Genomic DNA, 25,730 nt, shown 5'->3' with positions numbered 1-25,730 from the left:
CTCAGAGAGAAGTGCTGGAAGGAAAGCGTATTTTCATCAGAAGTTTCAGGTATGTGTATCCCTTATAAGTGCCAGGGATTTAAACACTAATGGACTGACTGTGAGTCAATTGCATGAACTATTTTATAAGGCCATGAGGTTGGCTCAGCATTGTACTGCCTGCCCTATACGAGGGTTAAAATCTTCAAGGAATTTCCTTGCTTTTAATGATGGTTTGGGGTTTTTGGTTTGGCTGTTAGCTTTTTTACATTACTAGAGAAATATTAAATTATTGAAATCCAGGAGCTTTGCACACCTAAATGATGAACTACACACAGATCTTCTCCCTAGAATACAACTAAATGGAAAATGAGGAAATCATCAAGGAAACCATATTGACAGAATCTGTGCCAAAATATGTTCATGATTGTTATTGTTTGGGGCAAAAAAATTGGTTTTTTTAACACAATATAAAAGCCTCCTGCAATTCTGCAATTTTATACAGAAAAAAATATTCTATATTTATGGAGGAGTGAGAGGGGAATATGCTATAAATTTCCATACAAAATATTAATGAGATGAACCATTTCAGGATTCACATAGCAGAATCTGGGTTTAATTAGTAACATGACATAGATCTGGGTGGGTGAGGCACAAAGGGAGTTTATCACCACTGCCAAAGAGCCAACATTTCTCTCATCCAAGATCCTGAGGAACTTGCAGGCTTGGAGAAAAGAGGCAAGAAAGAGATTTCAATAATGTGGTTCCCTGCCTTTTTTGTGCAAATTGCTGTGAGTCAGCAGTAATATTGAAGTGAAACCAGCAGCTGAAGATTTTATCATGCCATGCATAACTCACCAATGGACTCTATTTCCCATAGCAAACATCAGACAAGAAAAGGCTTCAGAAGGAGATTAACTCAAATTATAAAGGCAATGTCTGCTGGATACTGCTAAACAGGATGGTCCAGATGCAACAAATGACCCAAGAATATCCTAAATAGTTGATTCTAGAAGCTGAAAGCATACTTTTCATATGCATATATTTACTTTTACTCGTGTATATATATATACGAGTGTATGTGTTAAGATTTTTTTTTCCACATGCTGTTTTATGTCTTCAGACCACTTTCAGCCACCCTTGGTCATTGCTAAAGTTAGATGTGCTAAACTGACCTGGTGCACATAGCTGTGACCTGGAAAATGGTCTGCTCAGCATTGATGTTGTGGGAGCCTGAGGAGATTACAGACACCCATTCCACCTTTCCTTCTTTTAACACACCTGCACTATCAGGGAGCAGCCTATTCCAATACCTGCATATTTATTAATCTCTACTCTCTGCAAGCTTACAGCCTCTCTAAGAATACCTGTGGTGCTGTGTGAGAGCCCCCAGACCCTCTGCTCGCTGCTCACCAGTCAAAGTCTGCCTCTGTGCACACGCACGGCTCCGAGGTCATAGCCCCAGCATATTTCCCTTGCATGCATTTCTTCTCTGACTTGCGCTTCCTGTAGATCCTTTTTGCTCCCATGATGCAGGCTTCTCCCTGGAAACAAAACCAGAAAAATTTCTTTGACGCCCACCAGGCTATTTGTGTCACCCGGCTTTTCCAAGCCTGTGCAACAGGAGGTGTTACTCAGGGGAAGAGGATGGGAAGCCAAATGTCATCTCAGTACGCTAGAGTTAATTAAAGCTACTGAAGCTCAAACTGAAACGAAATCAACTTTTCCAGTGCACACTAAGAAATTATCTGAGATTACTTATGTATCTTTATGTATCTTATTCAGGTCTGAATTTGTTCCAAAGCCCATAAACATTTGATACAGGCCCATTTCACAGCAACTGAAAATATGGTCTGATTCCTCTGCAACCTGAGTCACAGAGCAGGTTTATTTCTTTGGTCTGACCTCTCTGGGAATATTTTCATTCAGTAGAAACTAGTAATGTGTGTTTATGTAAATACTCCCCATGGATGAGTTGGGTTTTATGGGGTTTGACTTGTTATTTAGATGCTAAAACTTCCTATCTTCAGCACCCTGCTTAATATTTCTATCTAGGGAACAAGGCTCAGCCTTGCAATCTCAGTGGAAAGGAATTCAAAAGGCAAGAGTACACAGACGCCTGTCTAAAAATAGTTCTGCAAGCTCCAAAGCCAACATCCTCAAAGAAATACTGCAAAATCCTTGGTATTTTTGCTTACACAAGCACAAGAAAGCAAAGAACAAAATACAGTGGAGTCTCACTTATTACCTTTTATGCTGTTAAAATCGTTGTGGAAAATTTTTTCATGGCTTTGATTTGATGATTTGATGGCATGGAACAGAAGGGCCTGAATAGCAACTGGTGTAAAATGCTGTGCTTCCTTGAATTTCAAGGAAGCTGTACTGATATTTCATCGTCTAAAGATCTAAGATGCTGGTAATAACTGGTATTTTTAGTGTAGAGTTGTGCCTTGTGTGAGGAGCTAGGCTGAGTCAAGCTACTTCCATTTCATATTCATTATTAAAAAATTCTTTCCCAGCAAGATATATATACAGAAAGACAACCTTTGATGATATAAATGTGTGCTTTGCTCTAGACTTCAGTGGAGCCCGTGGTGTTTATATAACCACAGAATTTGGGCCATATTTTATACTAACCTGATGAAACACAGGCTGTTGTGAAACATAGCTTGGGAGAGCTGGGAAGGTGCCCTGAGGCAGGTGCAGGCACTGTGCAGAGCACCTCACCTTGCTGGGCATGAATTCCATGGTTCAGAGAGTGATGCAGCAGCTGCATCCAGGAATCACAGTGCAGGGCATGGGGGCCAATGAATTTGGGAATAAAGTGCCCAAATCCCACAGCAGGGAGAGACAGAACAGAGATTAAAACAAATGAGCAAGAAATGAGGCTAAGAGGGCCAGAAATTGGTGAAACAAATGTGACACAACTAGAATGGTCTTAAGACACTGGCTCTGAGGACACAGAAGGATGAAGGAGAGAAAGGAGGTAAGGATGCGGAAATCAGATGAGAAATGCAAGAGTGAAGGAGTTCAGGCCTCAGTGGCAGTTTTTCTGCTGTTGCTGTGTTGTTCAAGTCTGCATAAGTCTGAGGTAATTGCCTGTGTGCAGGATGACACCCAAAAGACAACTGTTCATCCTTCAGGGATTTCAGAGTCTCGATCTGAGGCCAACACACCAGTGCAACAGAACAGACCCACCCAGTAAGGGATGAGCTGACACACCAAACTGTTAGGAAAAGATATTGGGTCGTGCTGATCTTGAACTGTAGGATCATTAGCTACTTCAGGTCACACCCCAGCATCCTCGCTTCTCACCTGACTATGGAGTTGCCAAGGCCTGTAGTCCTCTTCTGCACATCTCCGATCAAAAATGGACTTGTAGTCTACTTTCACCAGCTGCCACTCTGAGCGGTGGCTGAAATGTCCAAACACACTATAGAATGCAGGAGGAAGAACACACAGTAAAAGGAAGTCTGGTAGTTACAGAGGTACAGTCACCATGATTTCCAGCAGAGATCAATTGCTTTGAGAGTGAGAGTCCTACTCATTTTCACTGGACTGACAAAGTGAAAGTGAAGCATGGCCTGCTAAATATCCATAACCCTACTAGAAACTGCAAAATTGCGTGTAGCTTTTATTCTGTTCACTAAGACCCTCCCACTCATGACAATGTCCAAAATGATTCAACTTGAAGAGTCAAGAGAAGACTTGATGTGGAGCTGGAGACAGTAATACCTTCAAGAGTTTAATCTGAGTTTTAAGGTTTGGGAATCCCTTCCATGCAAATTAAAATCAGAACCTGAAGGAACATTCTTTATACATCTTTTTTAGCTCAGGTTAGTTTCCAAGCCACATATTCTGCTTATTACAGGTCAGTCAGAAATACTTCCTGTTTTTACAAATCTGATCTCAGACAAAATATCACAATTTCTGGCATAGTGAGTCCAGATTTTTGCATCATGCAGAACTCAGCATACCACATTGAAACTAAACAATTTTTCATGAGTCAGCCTTCAGGCAATATTTTGCCATTCATTTTTACAAAAGAACGTCTTCACTTATCTGTTTCTCATTAAAAAAAAAAAAAAAGAATGTAGCAGCAAAAACACAGTAATAAAAACACCTCACCATTTTTCTTTCAAATATTGATCTGTCAACAGTAATTCTGTTTTATATCACATTCAATTTGAGGAGTCAAGTTTCATGCTGATAAGCTAAGTGATAATGCATTTTCTGGAACCATGTTGCTAATTCCTCAGTCGTATCACAAATAAACTGATGATTTAGCAACAGAAGACTGCACGCTCTTGGCTTCAGATTGTACTTGGTTTGGTCCCCAACCAGAAATGCCACTGGTCCAAAATGCAATGTGTGGTTCACCTCCACAGCATCATTACGGCATGCTCACTTACGTCATGATGAGGGTTTCCTCTCCAGGCTCCCCTAAAACTCCGTCTACAAACAGTGGGAGGGATGTGAAACTGTACTTGCTCCAAGATCTCCCTTCATCAAAACTTAACCTAGAGGAGAATACAGAATTAGTGTCTTCTTTCCCTACTCTCCTATTTCACTCAAGGGGATTCTCTAGTCTACTACAGATGCTACGGAGAAGTGGAAAACAGCTTCTCTTATTGGATTCTGATTTTTTAATCCTTTAAATAACTATTTTTTTGGAGAGAAGCATCATAAATCAGAGCATCGATCAAGCTTGTCTGGCATCACACCACTAACCCATGGCCAATATTTAAGTGGTAGAAACTAGTAGTTATGTTAAAGATTGATGCTCAAAGAGCAAAACATCACCCAAGCATAAGATTTTTTTAACAAATAGAGTGATTTTGAATATCTGGTTTTTGAGTTACCAGTATAAAACATTTTGAGGTTAATTTCTGGAGGATGACAGTTTCTTCAGACCACTCCCTGTGGGGAGTGTAAGTGAAAGCCTGGAACCACTCATCATTTCTTAAGACTTGGGTCTGGGTGTTTCAGATCCTGATATGACACTAACTGTGGTGGAAGTAAATAATACAGAACAGCACAGAGCTATACTCTACCTCCTCACTCAGGAGTGCTAACTGGCAAGGACACTTTGGCATTAGCAGTTACATAACCCTGACTCTACTCAACAAAATTCTGGTTTAAAGTGCTGCCTGCCACACAGAAGGCAAGTTCATCAATAATTTAGGACTACCTCAGTAACCTAATGAGAGACAAAGGCATAAACCATATATATATGTGTATATCTATATATGTGTGTGTGTGTATTTATGGTTTTATATTTATATATTAAAATTATATATTTATATATAAAGTTATATATTTATATGTTTATATATATATCTTTTATAAACAATCAAATCCCAGAAGCCAAGCTATGGTAAATCAGGAGTGTTATGGATTTACACTGATGATATCTCAGAATCTGGCCAAACCAAAATTATATAAACTCTAATTTCCAGAATTTCTTAGCTTTCTCTAACCTGTTTTCCAGTATCTTAACTAATAATTTCTAGATTATAGCTCCAGAAGACTGGATACATACTAACTGCCTACTTCCTGGCATCTGCAAAGAGGGACAGCAGACATTTAGCACAAATGGAGTCATTACCAAAGGTGTCTGATAGGCAGAGATGTGTGTTTCATGGCAACGAGTACTCCACCTTGATCTAGGTACAGAACACTGTGCTCTTCCTCAAAGATCTGGAAAAAGAGAAAGTGCTTATTTAAATCTGTTATCCTTAGCATCAAGAAGATGTCACAGTTCTTTACATAGGATCATGACACAGGACAGTTATGTGCCAAGAAAATTTTAAAGTAGAGGAAATTATATATATATATATTTCCTAGACTCAGTTTTTTATTGCTTGGAGTTTTTTCTCCACAGTTTTTCCAGGTACATGGAAAATTCATTCTTCCCTTGCTTGACAGAAAGTTAGAAATAGGATTTTTTTGCAAGTATCAACAATTTCCCTCCTTTCGATGACAAATTTTTGTTTAAAGAAGAATTTCATGTGTTTGCACATGTCTGGCCCCATCTCAAATAATTGATTTAGACAGAAAAATGAGGCTGTTCAAACACTGCAAAATAATTAGATTCTTGGATTATCAAATATTGGAAAAGATTTTCTCTCCCTGTGTCTTTTTTGTATTAGCTTTCTGCAAATATCTGCTCTACAGTCTATACAGCAGCATTTGTTAGTATGAGAAAGTTTCTCTTTATCTCCATGACTTGATGTTCCATTAAGAATATAGGAAAAACAGAATTTCCTGATCTGAGGATAAGCACATTAGAGGGTATTTCTTAACAGGTGAGACTCCACTAAATATTAGGAACTAGATATAATTTCATCATGCAGTCTCTTTCCACAATTAATGGAGAGGTAGGCAGCTTTGGAACAAGGCAAACTGAATTTTGTCTTTTTCTGCATTAGTTTAAGAGCAAGGCAAAATAATCCATTTATATGGACAACAAATTTTGGACAACTCACCTTACGTGAAATGAGTCGCTGATGAAGTGAGAAAAAGCAGACCTGTGCAACCACTGATTTTGGGTAAGTATAGTTACGGACGAAAAGAAAAATGGTGTGGTTGGCACAAGGGATGTACAACAGTAAAAGGTAACCCTTTCTCTGCCCTTATTACTCGTAATTTGTTCTGTTCTCTTTGCTATGAGGTTAAACTGAAGTCAAACTCTGAGCAGAATAACAAAAATCATTTTCTGTTACATGAAGTCTAACAGCATATTCAGTCTTTTTCTTTGAACATCTCTGTACTGCTGAGGAGGGAAGTTTACTCTTTCATAAAAGGTTTGCAAAAAAATACCCTGAACCAAATGAAAAAAAAGTAGGTGACAGATTGAATCCTATTTTAGGACATTTCCTATGGTTCTTTTTTAAATCAGTGATTCTGTGTCATTTACCTGCCTCCAAGTGTTCCCAGCATCAGAAGTAACAAACATGCTGATGTCACTGTCTGATAGTTCAGTGCCTATATTACCTGTAAGATGAGCACAGGTTAGTGAAGGAACCCTCTCAGAAACCGCAGAATGAGTAAATCAGGGGAGTAAATGTATTTTTTTATTTTGCAGTTGTTGAACTTCTGGGTTTGGGAGGAAAACAAGAGGGAAGGGGGAAGAAGGAAGGCGTTTCAGTTTGAAAAAATATGTATAGAAGACCAAATATATACAACTCTACACACCTCCACATGCAAAGGAAATGCCCTGATTTGATCTTATGCTCACAGGAGAAGAGGATTAGACATGATCTCCTTCACCTTGAAGGCCAGTTTCCATAAAAAGCATATGACAAGCTGAAGGCACATAAGGATTTTCATTTGACAGTCTGCCTCCGTTTCTAATACTGGTGGTGTGACACCCCACAGCCACCCAACACCCTCCACAAACTCCAGAGTTTGTCCAGGTTTGCACATCAAACACAGGCAATTTTAAAATGTTTCATACCTGAAGCTACAATAATACTGGGGGCAGTGTCTCGGCTGGCGATGTTTCCTGATGTATAGGGGTTGTCTGAGACCTTCAAGTGAAGATGAAGGGAGCAATAGGGCTATGGAAAAAGGGGAAATAAAAGTAAAAAGCAGGCACAACAAGGTATGCTCCTATTTCTACAGACTTAGAAACATACAGTGTCTTTCTGTATTTCCTCCTGATCATGGCATTCAGTAACCCTTACATGGGCACAGCCACTTTGCCATCATTTTCTGACACAACCCATTCCCAGCGGGAAACTGATGCACCAGGCTGAAACATTCTTCCAAGGACCAGATCTTTGAGGCTGTACCTCAAAGGAGGGGACAAGGCTTGCTGGGTAGGTGATGGTAAGGACTACCTGACTCTCCTGGCTCCTACTCTTAGAGAAGCAATCATGCAGATTGATGCAGATAAGATGACTCTGAGCAGCACTACCCAAGTTGTCTCTGAAACAAGAAGCAATTTAACCCCACTGGTGTGGTGCTGAATTGCCACTAATTAGCCAAGAAAAAAACCTCATTTCGTACAAATTCTTAACTCTTTTCAACGTATGATTGTTCTGAAATGTACTGCAATAAATACAGAGAAGTACCACGACTGGAAAGTGTTGGTTTTAAGTTTAAAGCAAAGCTTCATTGCCCATCTGGATGTGACCTTTAAGATTTCAGTACAAACACATCCATGGAAACCTTACCTATTTGCTATTGATTTTGTATGCTGGGTACTCAGGTAAGACACAAGTGGTACAGAATAAATCAGCTGAGTAAGAAGGTAAGACAGATGGGCAGATTTGCAAAACTGCCATTACAATTCCCTCCAAATCTGTAATGTGATAATTTCTGAAAATTTCTGAATACTATTTCCTTCACTTGGGTTTTATTTCCAGATTTCTTGCTCTTTCAAACCTCATGAAGACCCCTTCATGAAACATGCCAAGGGAGGAGCAGAGGAAAACTACTGGCAAGAAAACCTAAAGCAAACTGACCCAATCAAGGTGGACATCACACAGGAACAGAACTGGAGCAAAGCCCGCACTTCAGCTTGCTCAGCTCTGTAAGAGAAGGAGCTGCTGTGCAAAGGGATCTTCAGGCTCAAAGGAGGCAGGTTTTCCTGAATAATACCAGCTGCCTAAACACGAGATCTGCAGCCTCAAGAGTCTTGCAGGCCTCCTCTGTAGGAAACCTTGTCCCACAGGTCACTGGAGGAAGACCACTTATCCATCCCATCCCAGAGTAGGTAAATATGACTGAAATTACAATTCCCCTGTGGAGACAGGCAGGGCTCTTTTGGCAAAGGCAAATGAGGGTGGTGAGGAAAGATGGGAGCTCTCACTTATGTGAGACAGGCAAGAGCTACGTGGGCAGTGCAGCAGGGAGCACGAGCTGCCAAGTGGGATGCACTGAGCAGCCTAACTACAAATGACAGCCTGGCGAGCGCCGCCGTTGGAGCAGCCCGGGGCACCCGGGAGGAAGTGGAAAACAAATTGAGCTGACATGAATGCAGGAAGTGGAAAAGCACTGCAAGAGCATGAACTCTTTCCTTTTACATTTTGATAGGTTGTGAGAAGACTACATAGAAAACATATTTTTAAAACTAACATACTCCAAGCCCACTTTAGCATTCGGAAGACAGAACCTAATGGCAACTCAGGCAATTCCCAACTCAGATGAGACCTTGTTAAGATTCAATCTTTGTGCTACTAGAGGTTTCCTTTCAAATTTATCTCATTTCACAGATACAGCATATAGAAATGGAATTTATCTCTCCAATACTAAAAGCCAGGCCATCTGTCTAGGCAGACAGATGGTCTTTTCAGTGGCATGACTTCTTACTGGTTGGAGTGCAGTAATGCTTAGAGTCTCTAGTGACAACTGGGTATGGGGTGAAAACCAACCTTTTCACTCTTAGCCAAACACCTGAAGTTACTGCCCAGCCCATGGCCATCTCACATCCTGTGTTAGCATTCTCTTCCTCATTCCCCTGCACACCTTCTCCATCCTTATACAGTTCATCAACAGATATCTTTCCAGCCGTTCTGTGTTTTGTGTTCTGCTAGTCCTTTTGTGTTCCTCCTCCACCTCCCATAGCTTAATTCACATACAGACATCTCACTGGTTTTCAGAATCTTCATCAATTTTCTCTGTCCTTTTTGTTGTTACCAACAGGCTACTAAAATCATTATTATCACCAGAATCGCAGGTTTGGGGCTCCCTGTCATTGCCTAGTTCCCATCTGTGCCAACTGCTGCACGGCCACCAAGGCAAAGGCAATCACAGCATGGAGCATTTAAGCTCTAGATAGAAGATAAAGCATAGGTGATAAAGCCCATTGCTCTCTGCTCACTGCCACAGTTTTTACTGTTATGTTGGAGTTCATTACTTGCTTCCTGGTATTTTCAAGCCAGCACTCTTATGCTCCCCCTTCAGGAAGCTCATCAGTCCTAGTAAAATTTCTCATAAATCCACAAACCCACTTTTGGCTGTTCTGCAAAGCCCACCTGAAACTGTCTCCAATGGCAGGACACAATAAAAAACAGCTATTAGTGGCTGTCCCTCAACAGAAGTGGGAGAAAGTATTACAACACAAAGATTATGCTGGTGACCATTCACAAACTTAGAGGTAATCACAGTATTTGCTCACCTGCAATAGCAAGGAGCAATGAAAAGACATAAACACTTCCAAGAGAGACACCTCACTTAGATGTTTAAAATACTCTACCAGATGGCATAAATGTCCCCCTTCATGAAAAGAGGGTCTTTGTCCTGAAATCCATATAAATTCATATGTAAAAGACAAACAAAACGTGGGAGGGAATAAACAGATGTCTGGAGAAGCAAGGCACAGAGAAAAATATATGACTTGACCAAGGTAACATAGGAAATTGGAGATAGACCCAAAAATTGAATCAAGATTCTCCTGAGATTCAGCCCTGTGTTTGAGCCTCAAATCCATCCTTGAAAGCTAATTGATTAACTCTCCCAGGAAGATGTTCAATGCTTGCCATTGTAGTTCTAGACATAGTAGTTCTAGACAGAACTACTCCTCTGTTAACTACACATGGTGATATCAAACTAAACCAAGAATTAAATACCTTGGCAGCTATTTCATGAAGATTAAGTATATTCATCTTAGAACACAAGTGGAATAAACAAGAGAAACAAAACCCTGGGATTAGATGGAATTTCACTGCTTTCCTCCTTCCTCATTATTTAGAGCTGTCTCACAAAAAATGTGAAGAAATTCTGAGTCCCTTAGAAAAACCACCTCGAGAGCACTGGCAGTAGAGGGATGGTTTGTCTGGCTCACCCTGTGCTTCAACCAGATTCATTCCTAAACTTCCTTCGCCAACAACTTAGCTGCTATGTACTCAATTCTGTTCTAATTCTCACTTAGTTTAGGTTTATAGACCAGATGCACAGAGCACACAGCACTGCACTCACAGGCTGGGGACTGTACTGTCACTCTGGGAAATCGCAGATCCCATTTTGCCAATGAGCTGGAACATCCATCATTGCTGAGTCCTGAGCTATTGCTGGAGACAATTATGCTGCAAACCAGCAGTGGGAAAGCATTAGTATCTGCTGTGCAGCAAGGATGGGAGCTAAACTACATGTACAATGGACTAAGAAGAATTCACTTATCTATGCCATAAGGAAAAGCAGGATCGTGTCAGGAGCAGTTATGTCTAGAAGGAAAGGGAGCAATTGACATAAGGAGGTAAAACTACTGATGTAGGGGTGGCTAAAGAGGTGAGTGGAGTTTGTGAAGTGTTTAAATGCTAAGCTGTGTCACACTGACAAGCAACAGAATTGCCTCAGAGGTGGGAAAAATTCCTTTTCTCTGCATTTTTCCTCAGCAGAAAACCCTTTCCAATCCATGACTTATTTTCAAGAATGTAAACTTAAGAGTGCTTTTGCTTCAAAAACTTCCCCACCACTCTCAGTTTCTGTGGTTTCTTCTCTATAATTTCTACAATGATTTCATTCCATATTTGGCCTTCATCTTCCCACCATTAAGGGTGAACCTCAGATGGGATTTTTAAATAGCTTGTCTCTCTTGCAGAATTGCTATTTCACATGGTTTGGTACATTTTCTGTATTTCTATCACTCCCTTTCTATGGCAGGCAGACTGCCTGTTCCTGTAAAAAACTAACAAGTAAGTTTAGTTCAGATTTCAGCTATTTGCTTTCTTTCAAATTTGCAAGTTGACCACCTGAGACTCTGCATGCTCAGCTGAGGTTTCCTGCTCCTCTGCTATTCCAAAAGCTGGTGAAAACCTAAACATGGAGTGCTGAGACAATGAAAGAGGCCTCTTGCCTGTTTTACCCAATGTTAGGGGAAGAGGAAGAATAAACTTGGTAAAATATTCTTCTGGCCTTATCAGAGGGCAGGGCTGATAAAATACTTTCCATTCTCCTGAAAGGACAAAGACTGAGATACAAGGTTAAAGTCCATTGAGAATTTGTTCTGAAATCACAGAACAATTCCTACACTCCAGCTCAAGTCACAGAGCACTTAAGAAATGTAAACAGCATGACAAACATCCACTGAGCTTGCACAGGTGGAAGTAATTCTCAGAGCAAGTACACAGAGAGCAGAATAAAAACAAACTAATGTTTAAATAGTTGTTTATGCACAGTGGCGCTCCAAGGATGTAAATGCAATCCCCAGAGGACCATGAGCTTTTCTAGGTCAGTTCTCACCATGTCCCTACAAGTGCCCACACTTCTGCTCCTCCTCTTGACCCATTGTCTGGCTTATTCAAATTTACCACCCTTGAGGGAATCCAGCTTGTTCACGCATATCTGGTCTAATTTTAAATGAAGTTTATTGTATTTTCTGGTGCCCATGGATATAGTAGCAGATACAGCACGGATGGGAAGGCTTAAAGGCAGCCATAACCCTCTCTCCCCCCCACTGCTGTTTCTCAAACATATATATGATCTCTTCTATTATATAATGGGCAACTACAGTGGTAGGCATAGCCTTGTATATAAAATACCCAATTCCTGCAAAACAATTGTTCCATAAGGTCCACACAGAGCAGTATCACTGGCTCACTTATAACCAGAATGGCAAGTCAGACTCTGCATGATCAGTGCACAAAAATGACAGGAAAGACCTCTTAGAACTCTAACTTCAAATTCATGGAAAAAAATAAAGTCTACTTTTATTATTTTACTTACCTATGTGATTTTTTTGTTCTTCTGCCTTGCCAGTCCCCTAGAATATTATGCTATTATATCATATAATAAAAATCTTGAGTTTCTAATAAAACTGGTTATAATTTGAGAAGGTCAAGATGTCAAGTTTTCTTTTATTGAATATGTACACTTGAGTTAAAACTAGATTATACAATCTATTTGAAACACAAAGGCCTTTTTACATAGTCCCTTCTAAAGAACTGAATTTCTTTATGCCTGCAAACTTTTTTGCATGCCTTTTTTTTTTGTTTTCACCTCATAGAAACATCTAATTAAAAATTCACTCAGTAATAATTTTTAAAAATTTGAAAGAAGAAAACAAACCCAAAGAAATTTATTCATGCTCTGAAATAACCCTTCTGTCTTACCCCCAGTCTCTCCTATTTATTTTTTCCAAACGGGACAGAAAATGAAGGGCTTGCATTTTGGCTCAATCAAAAAATCAATTATTTGAACAGCTTCAAATATTTATTCTTTGCTCTTGTAATAGTGCATGAAATTCAGTTAAAAGATTAGTGTAGCATTCAGCTACAAAATACAATGCTGATTCAGATTCTAATGCCTCAAAATGAGAACCGTTTTTTTGTTTGTTTGTTTAGATGGAAAAGAACATGCAAGTACAGGAGAGTAGCAGTAAGAGAAATTTAAATAGTGTCCCTGATTCTGCCTAGAACCATATTAGAATTAGTATAATATAAAAGCTATTGAGAATCCCAAATACAGGGGTTCTGAGTATTATCCCACTACTGTGAATAGATAGTATCAGTTGAAAAATACGTCAAAATCAGTTTGAGCTCTCTAATTCCATAGAGGTCTCCAGTTCTATTCACATTACTTATATTTCACTTTCCCTCTTGGAAACTGTTTGCATATAATGATGATTAAAGACTTAGCTATATGTGGATCTATATCAATAAGTACAGAGATAGATACAATTTACACCAACACAAAGCTGTACATATATTTGGATGAATGTGTCGATTCTCACTTCTGAGCCCAAAGAGAAAATGATGAATGTTAATAAATATTAATGCCAACAGAGCAGCATGAAAGCAATCTGAGCTCTCTTTTCCTTTGAGCCTGTTTCCAGTTACTGTCTCTCAGAGTTCTGAGCTACAGCAGCTCTCGCCTCCCATCTAGTGTCCAGAGAATGACTGCCAGACACACAGGATCAGCTTCCCCTGCTCTTCCAGGGGACACATCACTTCTGCAGAAGGCAGCTGGTCCACAACACTTACATTTGTTCCAGAAATTAAATTAAATCAACCTAAATTACAGTGCAATAACCTTCAGGCAGCCCAAGCCTGAAGCACTGCACTCTATGAGATACACTGCATGGAGAGGGGAGCTGCCCACTCTTTGCCGTGTTACCTGGTAGAAAAAGATTGTTCTGGTGGTGTTACCACCCCCCAAGTTCCCCCCTCAGGTACTTACTAGGAGACACTGAATGGGATTTCCTCTCAGATCCGTGTGCGGAGCCTGCAACAAACTCCAGTCTCTCCCTTTATTGTAGGTGATGAAAGTTTTCACTTGGTTGTCAATCTTCTTGTTAGCCAAGAACATTCCCTTTATCCCTGCTACCTAGGAAAAATTGACATGGCTGAAAAATAGATCAAGTCCATGCAGGTTCTGTGCATGTCTCTTTTTTCTCTGTCAAACCCACCAGGGCTCTGATGGCTCTGTCAGAGTGGTCAGTGTCAGGGCCAGAATTGCCAATGTACATCAAAGGCAAGCTGGGGTGCTGGGGAAAAGATAAAGCCATCACAGGTGCAATGATGACAAATGGGAAAGAAATATTGTACTTCAGAATCATCATGGGAACATGGCAAGAGATCAGCAGCATTATCTGTAAAGTGACAACCTCTCAACTGTGTGCAGGCATCCTTGCCCCTGAAAGATGAAACATGCACAGGCAATTATTTTTTTCTTGCACAGCAGCAACAGGAAACAGCAGCAATTTTGGCCTTGTGAAGAAAACAGCAACACACACACATAAACTTGCAGTTCAATGTTTCTATTCTCATCCAGCCTTCTTCAGACATTCCATCTAAGGTTCTCAATATGTTTCATAATTATCAGTGTTTCAACAGGATAACTTGGGGCACAGAAGTATTTTCATTATGGTTTTGTATTTTGAGGAAACCAAGGCACTGGTGACTCAAGCAAGGCCATACAGAGTGCTGGTTACAGAGCTGGCAATAGATCTTCATCCTTTTACTTTTTCCTGGTGTTTTACACAACAGTTTAAATTCCCAGACCTGCAGGAGGATTTTGCAAAGACATGACGCTAACAGATTCACGTTGGAACCAAGCCTAAAAGTATCTTAGTGAGGAGAAAAAAAAAGTCAACCTCAAACCACAACTCACACTGCAGAATGTTCCCATCTTCTCAGCACACTGAAAATCAATATCCCAATAGCTGCTGCAGCTTGCGAATGAATTTGTTAGGCTGTCATTCTGCAATCTGAGCGCGGCAATAAAAAGGGAAGTGAAATCAGGAGGAGGAGGGGGAAAGTGAGAAACTTTCTGGTTTCCAGCAAGTCTGTTCAGTCATCCACCTCACCTCTGCTTATGATGTAGAATTAGCAGACAGACTCATTCATCAAGGGTTTTTATTCGCAGAGATTAAATGGCATGGCAAACAGTTACACAGCAGATTCCGAGCTTTTTCCAGCTCAACCCATTTAATTATGTGGCTGGATTTGGATGCTACACTACCAGTGAACGGGACCTTATTGCACTTTTAATCACATGCTGTGTGACTACTTCTGTACAGTGCTTTGGTACAGCACAGTGATGTATTTAGTCATTCAAATAACACCTTCTTGAATTTCATTAGAAGTTCATAAAGACTTTGACATGGCTTGCTATAAAGGGCAATAGTCTTTAAATTAAATAGTTAACTAATTCATTGTTGATATAAGCAGAAAAAAGATAACCTTTCCAATTTCCCAGCTGGACTGTTTGATCCCACCCAACTAAGTATTCAGAATTTCTCTGTTGTAGTAGAAAGGCACCCTGAAAAGACAAGGGTACTCCTGCTTCACAGTGATATTGCATGAATAGACAGGGATGGAAAAATAACATAGTTCTGCCTTTACTACCAGAGGCTAGAGCCTATAGATGCAGTTGTACTTCGCTTTGTTGCTGTCCCAAAATGTTTCTATTATATAGTGCCTGTGAAATGTTGGCCATAAATGATTAAAGAGCACTTTATATATCAGGCAATAAAAGTGTTCTGAAATCCTGAATTTTTTTCTTTTTATGATTCTAGTCATGGGTTGGGAGTCAGAATCCTTTCCTGAGAAAGCAGAGTTATTCTGTCAGTCTTGGACAGCTTTATCTTCAAAAAAGACTGCACACACATGCTTGTGTACTCTCAGAAAGAAGAGACAAACCAATTGCATACACACAACCCTGACACACACAGGGAGCTGTTCGATCATAACAGAGCAAGACCCAGGCAAGCAAATTCATGACCACCAGTGGTCAGAGAGGAAGGCACTCCATCAGCTCCCACACAGGAATTGTAGAATCCTCGCCACCCTGAATGCATTGTGTGCAGATACTAATGCTGCTCTACAGCTTCAGAAAGAGCCATACAAGACACTGGGACACACAACTCTAAAGACATTTTTCACTCCCCATCCCCACCTTCATATATCATACTTCCCAGTCAATATACATACTGCTAGAAAAAAGTAAGTTCCAGAGTGATAGGCTATAGCTACAGACAGCTCCTCACAGCCTGTCATCATTTCAGTCACGGATTGTCACAGGCAGGACTGCCTTGCCGTGGACCATTCCAACAAAGCCATATCACATCACCGGGCAGACACAGGAACTAGAAAGGGCACTCAGACACAGTGGTCAGTGATTTAGCTCTTCCCTCACTTCAGGAGGAGGTCAATAGGACAGCCTTTTTATGAACCCAAGGAGACGCCATGAAAGAATTTTTATTTTCTCTTTGTATCCTCTGCAATTCCCTGCTTAGCAGCATTGACCAGATTTATCCTTGATTTAGAATCAATTTAGGAATTACACACAGAAACATGTTTACTGCAATGCAACCAGAAGAACTTATTTCTAACACCTGACAAACATGCACACAGACACATTAAACAAGCCTTTCTCTGGCATCTTCTCTAATGATGCTGCTTTTTTACATGTACTGCTGCCACCAGAGAAGGACTCGTTTGGCAATCTCTCCACTTATTTTTAATTTATCCATAGATTTTTTTTTCCTTCTCTTGCCTTCCTCTCCATTTTCTCCTAGATCACTATAAAAATCTGACTCAGAGAACCATGCTGGCTGGCTCTCTGCTCCCTTCCAGCAAGAACATCAAACTGAAAGGAAGGTTTGTGCCAGGTTCCATGTCAGCCAATATTCCTTATATCTAGATAATCAGCAAATATGATGTTGTAAGTCTGATTCCATCAATTTCAATCCAGGTTGCTGTGTGGTGTCAGACAAATAAAACAAAACAAAAGATTTTCTTTACCCCTTGGGATGTAGGACACCTTTACATAATGCAGTAAAGCTGCTTCCCCAGCTGACAGTAATAAGAGGCAACAGTTTTTCCATGGGCTGCCAGCACTGCGGAGAGATTAATGGTTAAAAATGTCCAAATGACTGAAATGGCAGTGCCCATCCTCCTCTGGTCCATCTGCACTGATGTACAACTCTTGGGTTCTCTGGACAAATCAAGGTGGTTTCCAACTAGAGGGCAGCTGAAGGAAAACTACAGAGCAGAGCTAATACCGAGAGCGTGATGGGGAAATACAGGAAACATCTTCATCTTCAGAGGTGCCCAGATCTACTTGATGACCTTTATTCTAAATGTTCAGAAAATACCCTGGAGGAGACCTGAAATCAGAACCCAACCCTCAGAACAGCAGCTGAGGATTGAATTTCTCCTCAGCTGAGTGCTTGTCTCCAGAGGGAAAACAGGAAGCAGAGCAAGAGATGGACAATGGCACATTAGAAGTCCTACTCCTAGGATCAGTTGTCATAGAAGGCAATGCAAATTGGCCTTTTCATGATGAGCTTGAGCAGAGCACACTAGTTCAGAAAAAGGCTCAGGGTAAAGACCACATCAAAATGAGGTAGGAGAGTTTCCATGCTCATGGGATAGCTCAAGAGGGCATATATGTAACCACTTAAGTTCCCAGAGTAGTCCAAGCTGAGAAAGGTGACAGGGACAGCTGAAAACCGCAGTCTCTCCTTAACTTCTAAAACAGGAAATTAGATTGCCAGAAATACAACAGAAATTGGACAATGATACTCTTGAGACTGCTGGGAGCTTTCAGAGCCATAGAGCCAACATGGGTCCAAGCAGGATTTTGGCTGACAGGGTTCCTCTTAGCAACTGAATGAACTATTCCACGACTTTTTCCCCATGCATCAAAGAACCACGAGCTGTTCCTCACCTGGGAACCTACTGGTGAATACAACAGTAAATGTAGGAAGGATAAAACTCTGGGTTTAGTCATTTGTTGGCTTTGCTGTTCACATGCATTTCACGAGATTGATGTGCGAGGAGGAAACGGCACTGGCATCATGTGAGCTCCTGAGACAGCAGTGAGATGTCTGGAGTTATGACATACCTCATAGAGGTCAATCATCACATTTCCCTCCAGCCCTTGACTACTCTTGACGTTTTCCAAGGCCAGGGTGAAGTAGACCCCTCGGGTGTCGGAGATGTACAGATTGTAAGTGTCGTTCTGGTTCCACTCCTGTACAGCTGCAAACACCTGATTCTCATCTGTGCTGATAACATGCATGTCCTGGGGAAAAGAAAAGAGAGGCAGGTTACTTGAGGGAGCTCTGTGCTGCCATTTCCAATGGCACCAAAGTAACTGGGGATATATTTAGGCTGGAGTTTAATCGGGAGCTCAGTAGACAATACTGTGGCATTTTACTATTTTATTATCTACAGCCACTGTAAGCAGGTAATTCCATCCAGGAGTATTTTACACCAGCTCTCTTCTGCCAGTTTTCAAAGCAGTAATTAACTGATGAGGTGTTAATTGAACATTTACATTGGCACTACAGCGTTATAGAGCAGCACTTTCACTCCTCTTAACCAACACCTTCATTTTAATGAATATTTTGTCTGGGGAATAGGGAGGTTTGTTTATTTGTTGGGTGTTTGTTTTTTTTCTGTTTCACATCTGAGTGATTCAACTCATGACTATGGAATCACAGATATTAAAAACTTAGGGGTTAAAAAAAAAAAAAAAGAAAAAAAGATTATCTGAAACATCTGCTTCTTGCCCAGCATTCAGAAGCCAAATATGCTCAGGACCTGATACAAGTAGGAACTAATGAGGGAACATCTGCTGTTATCTGCTGTTATCTCCTGTTTCTAATGACAATGTGGGATGGAGCCAAGACCCTGGACCACTATACTAAACAGCACACCCCAAGAAATAAAACAGAAAAACAACCCTAATCCTCACTAGATATAAAGATCAGAAATGTACTTAGATGAGTAGTGTTATGAGAGATGTTTTGTTTTACTCTGTTTCTTCTGTGTTACAGGAGGCAGGAAACCTCCTGGAAGCAAAAGATCGCATAAGTGAAGAAAAAACCAGGAACTATTGAACCTGATCCCATCTTTCAATGCCTGGAGAAATTATTACCCATTTTATTTTCCATTACAATGGAAAAAGCCACCAAGAGAGAGATTGTTATAATGAAATTCCCAGGCTCTATCTGCCCAGCACAGGCACCCCAAGTTCTTTGGTGCTATAAAAATCTGTGGAGGTAGGAAATGAAATGAAGATTTCTTAGCACCAGGTGATTCCCAGAAGACTCAGCTGTTCGGTCTGTTTTGGGCAGATATCCCAAAGTTATTCTGCTTCCATGAATCTCAGCCAGGACTTTCTATATGTAAAACTGAGAATTTTATCAGAAAATAAAGTCTTTGGAAGCTGATGCTACTTCTCCCTTCTGCTAATAATAATCTTTGAAATTCAGTGTCTGGTGGCTTTTTAGGGAGGATTAATACTTCCAGATGAAGCCTTGAAATGTAAAAAATAAAAAAAGTAATATAAGGAAGAAATTTGATCTGTAAATTTGAAAGTGGATTCAACCATGGAGTTAAGATTCAGAACAGTTGCTTGTTCATCCAGATCCGGATCTGAATACAGAGGCGATGAACATGTACTTGATTTACTTTCTTCTTTGCATTGGAGAAAATCATGTCCCAGAAGATGGGCTCGTTTTGTGAAGGAACAGATTGGCTTAATTCCCGAGGCAATAGGAAAAGTAATATAAGTCCCACTGAGTCCTACTAATTTTGGCTGTGAACAGACAGCCTCTCTCAACTCCAGCTGTGCCAGTAGGAGTTACAGCCACAGCTGTTTGTCTGTGGCTCCTCATTTCAGACTGTCACCCTGGTTCAATCTGCTGGTAGATCTACATCAGCAGGTGTTCCCAGTGTGCTTCAGGCAACATTGGCTAGCACAGCTCTAATCCCAAGTGTTAATTTCTGCATATGGGCACACATGGGCAGACCTCTCCACTTGAACATAGACAGAAATTAGAAGTAAAACTTGTTTTCCTGTACTGAATGTACTTGTTCATTATCTTACCATTTCATTCAATGGTTTTGTAAAAACTGGGGGAGAGGGGTAAAAAGATACTTTGATCAACACCAGAGAAAACTAAAGGTAATGTTACAAATGCTGAAGAAGCAAACAAGTTAATTTATTCACTAGATGCTTCCTGCATTTGATCAGAGCATGCTGTAAAATGGAAGTCCAAAGAAGATTCCAGTAAGCCTGAAGGAATTTAAGCCTAGGGAAGCAGAGATTGAGACTGAATTGGCATAATATACGTAATGCAGGAAGTCAAAAAATATAGCACTCCAACTGCGTGTCTTTGGGGGTAAATTAACTTTTCCTCTTAATATGGCCTTGTCCAATAGATGCAGCAATGATGCACAGCTTTGATAGAAAAGGATGAGGATATGGGCATCACATCCTTGGACTAGCATCAGGAATTCATTTCCACATTGGGAAAATTAAAATTAATCAGCATATAATATTTTTTCTTTTTCCAGGGTGGGGATTAATTTCGGGGGGGCGGGGGGGGGGAAGGGGGAGGTAGGAATAATACAAAATCACAGCCTTCATCTTGATTTAGCACAAGCTCTTTACAGAGATGGAAGAGGACAGGAATGTGAGGCAAAGCACCTTTCTCAAACAGTCACAGTCATCACCTTCAGGGGCTCCCCTTGCATTTGTCTGCTGAGAGCCTGGGGGTTTTTTTTCTCTCTCTTCCAGAACATACTGGAAGTACATTAATATGCAGTTCTACTATCTGTCCCTTCTGCCTTTTCAAAGACAAAAGTAACATGATGCTGTACTTGGGTTTGATCAGGTGTCTCCTCAAATGACTAAAAGCCAAGGCTTTCTGAATTACTTAACAACTTCCCCTTTTGCATTTGGTCAGGGAACACTTTTTCCTGGCAAGTTAAATAGTAGGGATGTGCAATGCCAGTTTAATTCTGCCAGCTCAGTTGGTCAGAGCATGGTGCTAAGAACAACAAGGTTGTGGGATCATCCCCATATGGGTCATTCACTTAAGAGCTGGAGTTGATGACCCTTGTGGTCCCTTCCCACTCAGAATATTCTGTGAAATGTCTGTGAAGATGCTGGCTCTTGCCTTCGCCTTCTGTGAATTTACTGGGTCTGTCAGCTCTTTTAAGGTCTGTATTTAAGGATCTTACTTCTTTGTTTTCGTTATTGTTTCTTCCATCAGGATGTGCATCCTGAGGTTGAAAGCAGGTGATGAATTTAAAACAGAGGTACCACATGCACCCATTCCATTGCTATTCAACCCAATACCATTTAAGATGGGTCTTTTTAAAAGAGAAATTGCTTGACTTGCTTCAGTATTCTCAAATGTCTGCCCAGTGCACTGGTCTAAACTGGAATAAATGCATCCTGTGTGTACATTTAACGTGATTATCATGAGTGACATTACAGTGTGTGACAAAGCCCACATTGTGGTGCTGTGGTACAGAACAGGCAGCGCCAACATCATTGCAACAATTAACAGATCTCACTAAAGACTATTTACAGGGTTAACACAACCTGTGTGCACACATGCAGGCATCTGCTTGAAAGGAGCAGAGTTTCAAGCTTATTTAGGCTTTTAATCACAGTAGCTACAAGGCTGTTAATGTCAACAAGAATAATATTTTAGTTGGATTTGCTGTAGGCCATCCTGCCTGAGAAGCAGCATCACCTGCCAAGGCTGCCTGCTGTCACATGCCTCCAGCTCAGGAAGAGTGACACACAGAGACAAAAAGCTTGATATTTCCACCTTCAATTCCAGAAGTCACTTAGTACTGTTTACCATATTTGGCCCCTCTTTCTTAGCTGAAGGAGATAAAAGAGAATTTGGGCATAAAAGAAGCTGTATGTTCCAGTTCCTTGAATAAAATAACTCTCTGTGCATTTTTCATAAAAGTGACATTTTTCTTTGATAGCAGCCTCCTAGACAGCCACAGTTCCACTGTAGCTCCTTCCAAGCCAAATGCAGCTCTTCAGACTTTGAAGATATTCTGAGATTGTGACAAAGCATCTTTCTTTGGGTCAAATAACATGAATATATTGCTCCAATTCCTGTTCTCTGGAACACACTGTAATTTAATTCTAGTGTATTGTCCCTGGCTCTCCAGTGATTTCTTTGAGAAGGTGGACAAAAAATAAATGTGGGCTAAAGGAAACAATAAGTTTAAAGCAAGCAGTGTCTCTACAGATGGTCTGAATTGGCTGTAAATAACAATTTTTATTTGACTTTTACAATAACCATGCTAAAATGCAACACCATTGCTTAGGGCTCCCTCAAAAAAACACCTTTTTAAATCTGATCTTTAAATCTGATGAATTTGCAGAGTAATTTCTTTTGCTTGGGCAGGAAGTTTCAAAATCAGCTATCTTAAAATGTGACTGAAAATGTTGAGGGAGACCACAGGTCTCCTGTGTCAGAGCTAAGATTTCATGGCTTCTGGTGGGGTCCTAACTGTCCTGCAATCTGGTTTACAGAGCTGTGAACAGGAGCAAGGGCTCCAACAGCAGAGTAGGGAAGGTGAAGCACCGAAGGGCTGGGTTTGAGCTGCAGTCTCTTTATATGAAGGTCACCCAGTCAATCCACTATAAACAGGTCTGTTGGGTTGAGCAATCAAAGACAGCCAATTGTGAAATTAGCCAAGTTATCCTTTTGAACATTTCCACCTGCAAAATCTGACCTTGCACTTTCTTTTTTTACCTTTTGACAATGCCTGCCTAGTTTCTGGGAATGCATTTGCCCTAAGATGTTAGACCTCATAGAGAATCCATAAGATTATTTGCTACCTTTCATCTTAAATCTCATTTAAGACAGACTATATCAAAAATGAAAAGGCCAAAAAAAAAGTCCTCCGTCTTTGTTAGGAACCCATTAGGACCCCAGCTGCAAATCGGTGGTTTCCTCAAAATGGAGCGAACATTTTATATAGGTCTTTCAAAAAATTCAGCTTCAGAAGGCAGAAATATCCTTTCAAGCTCCAATGCTAATTCACCATTGTTAATTAGGCCAGAGACGGACTAGGCACACAAAGACATCTTTCTGCTTGGTTCCCATTAAAATCTACTAATGAGGCAAAGCACAAAAAGCTACCCATACACGACAGAGAGGAGAGGGGAATTTAAAGACAAAAAAAAAGAGAGAGAGAGAGAATCCCCTCCAAAACTTAATTAATGAATCATAAAGAAATGGTAATTGACGTTGGCTGTGGTATCTGGCTACATTTCATGCTCATGTCCTTGACTAGCCAAAGTGCTGACTTTTGGTTTTGGTCCTTTCTGGCTTGCAAACGCCCTGTTAAAGAAGAATACTGTTTTCACTCACTGCATGTCATCTTGCAGTTACTTCTGTTGGACTCAAGATCTTCTGTGCAATCAAAGTATCTGCAGGCTCTTATGGGCATTCTAGCAGCAGCAACCTACCTTGGGCAAGGAGTACTTTGGCAGCTTCATCTGTGCAAATGGGCTCCTCCTATAAGAAACGTAATAATGTGGTCTTCCACCTGATGTCAGCTACAAGAGAAACAGGAAAGTTATCATCAGGTTTTTCTTAATTTCTTTATGAAATTAAGAAATTAATCAGAAAGAATATCAAACAAAAGCTGTCAAGAGAAATACCACAGTGTGGTGGCAATGGCATAAACTGCAGCGCTGTTACAGCTGAGGAATAAACATTGATCCAACTGACAGTGGCTGAAAAAGAAAACAAGAATAATCCCATTTTCAGCAAAGAGAGACAAGGGCTAGAATCTTGTGTGAAAACTTGAGAAGTCTTGACTTCAGTTGGGCCATTATGCCACCTCCTGACACCACAGCTCTCCTGTGCCTTATCAGAACACTCTCTGTTCTCCACTATCTGCAGAGCTGCCCTGAAGGCTCTTGATTAGATCAGCACATTGGCAGACATGAGGCTTAGTTTTTATTTCTGCTTCCACCTTTGCTTCCTGCGTGGCCCTGGACAAGCCATCACGGGTATCTGCTACAAGATCAGCTAAATATTCACAGATATGGAGGGCAGGAGAAGCTTGGTCGATTTGGCATGTTTGTGAATCTGGCCATTTATTTAAGTGCATAAATACTGACGGCAGACCTTGAAAATGCTAGGTTAGAGCAATGTGAGGTATCATTTTCTACCACCTATTAAGGGAGGGAAAAAGAAAGAAAAAAGCTGTCAATTTTATCTGGCTTCCAGTGCTGCTGAAGTATAATCAATGTTTGTAAAGTACTTTGAAATCCTTGGATGAAAGATACTGAAGAACAAATATTCCAAGGGATTCTCCTTGCAGAACTTTGCCTTAATTGCTTGATACCTGAACTAATCAAGATTTTTCTTTAGTAGTAAGTGTTTTAAAATGCACTGCAGTAGTTTAAAATGCAAGATACATAGAGGCCAGGTTCATACCTGATTAAGTAAAATAAGCACAATTTCTCTTTCTAAAGCTCTTCAACATTATTTTAGGGAACTGGGCAAAAGTTAGGGGAAGGAAGGCCAAAAATAATTTTTTAATGAGAGAGTGTGAGCTTGTAAATAAAACAAGTTTCGTAGGAAAACAAACTCCCAATCCTTTATTCTAGTTCTTTTAAGCCTACTAATTCATTCCAAATGGCTTAGTTGCAGAAAAGCCAGATGGAGATCAAGGAAGGAAGGGCAGGCTAGAAGGAGGATGTTCATCTATTCCTCCAAGCACACACAGCCTGGCATAGGCTTATTCCTCCTCTGAAGAACAGAAGGGATAACACCAGATCCAGCTCCAGCCAGGATGGCTAAAGAGAAATACTGCAGCTCCTGTGTCACCCGAGCCACAAACACACAGTCATTCTGGAATGAGACAGTGTGGCTAAACAGTGATGCATGCCCCTGTTTCCCCTGCCACATAAACGTTTCCCTTTTGCCTCAGACACACTAGGCACAAAAGCTATTCTGAAGCGTATGTCCCAGATTTATTTGTGGATTATTTAGACTGGTGTTTATGACTGAGTTCATTAACTGAAGCCAATTAGCAATCAACTAACACAATGTAAAATATCAATCCTCTCTCTTCCCTTCACTCGCATGCTAAACTATGGACTGTCTGGAAGCCCAGTTCAGTGCTAATGATCTCCAGTTCACCTCCATGTTCCCTACAATTCTGTTGTTATTTTTCTCCTCTTCAGCTGACATTAAATGGACACTGGCAGCAGCCTAATGAAATCCACAGTGGTTCAAGTCTATTCACCAGCTCTCACCTGGAACACAGCCTGGCTGAGTACATCCCATCTTCTGCCTTTTCACTATAATCACAACTGAGGCATAACAATAAAGCCTGATTACTCCTTTGGTGCTTTCCCTGACTCCCTTCCTTCTTTCTTATTTCCCTCTCATACTCAAAAAAGCTTTGGTCTATTCCCTTGTAATAGGAGATGAGTGATACACCACTTCCAGCTGGGGGGTTAAAGTAGTAATTCCAGAGTGCTGATGAGATGGTAAAGAGTGGCACAGA

The 25,730-nt window shown here is 40.6% G+C and overlaps 1 protein-coding gene across 3 annotated transcripts in view; it reads right to left on the bottom strand.

Annotated features, from left to right (window-relative positions):
* Positions 1 to 25,730, bottom strand: part of SORCS1 (sortilin related VPS10 domain containing receptor 1) — a 261,592-nt gene that overhangs the window by 44,013 nt on the left and 191,849 nt on the right. For all 3 annotated transcript variants that reach the window (XM_066190961.1, XM_066190963.1, XM_066190962.1), the window contains exons 8-16: positions 23,674 to 23,763; positions 18,277 to 18,456; positions 14,104 to 14,250; positions 7,439 to 7,541; positions 6,899 to 6,975; positions 5,588 to 5,679; positions 4,392 to 4,499; positions 3,295 to 3,412; positions 1,393 to 1,523 (exon numbers count right to left, since the gene is read on the bottom strand). In XM_066190961.1, the coding sequence (XP_066047058.1) occupies positions 1,393 to 1,523; positions 3,295 to 3,412; positions 4,392 to 4,499; positions 5,588 to 5,679; positions 6,899 to 6,975; positions 7,439 to 7,541; positions 14,104 to 14,250; positions 18,277 to 18,456; positions 23,674 to 23,763 (1,046 nt within the window). The remainder of the gene's footprint in view (positions 1 to 1,392; positions 1,524 to 3,294; positions 3,413 to 4,391; positions 4,500 to 5,587; positions 5,680 to 6,898; positions 6,976 to 7,438; positions 7,542 to 14,103; positions 14,251 to 18,276; positions 18,457 to 23,673; positions 23,764 to 25,730) is intronic.

This window comes from Chamaea fasciata, unplaced genomic scaffold, assembly GCF_029207755.1.
Source record: "Chamaea fasciata isolate MVZ Bird 193981 ecotype frontalis unplaced genomic scaffold, bChaFas1.0.hap1 SCAF_9, whole genome shotgun sequence".
In the NCBI taxonomy this organism is placed as follows: Eukaryota; Metazoa; Chordata; class Aves; order Passeriformes; family Sylviidae; genus Chamaea; species Chamaea fasciata.
The sequence above is the reverse complement of the archived record's forward strand: the minus strand, read 5'-3'. Positions and strand labels throughout refer to the sequence as shown.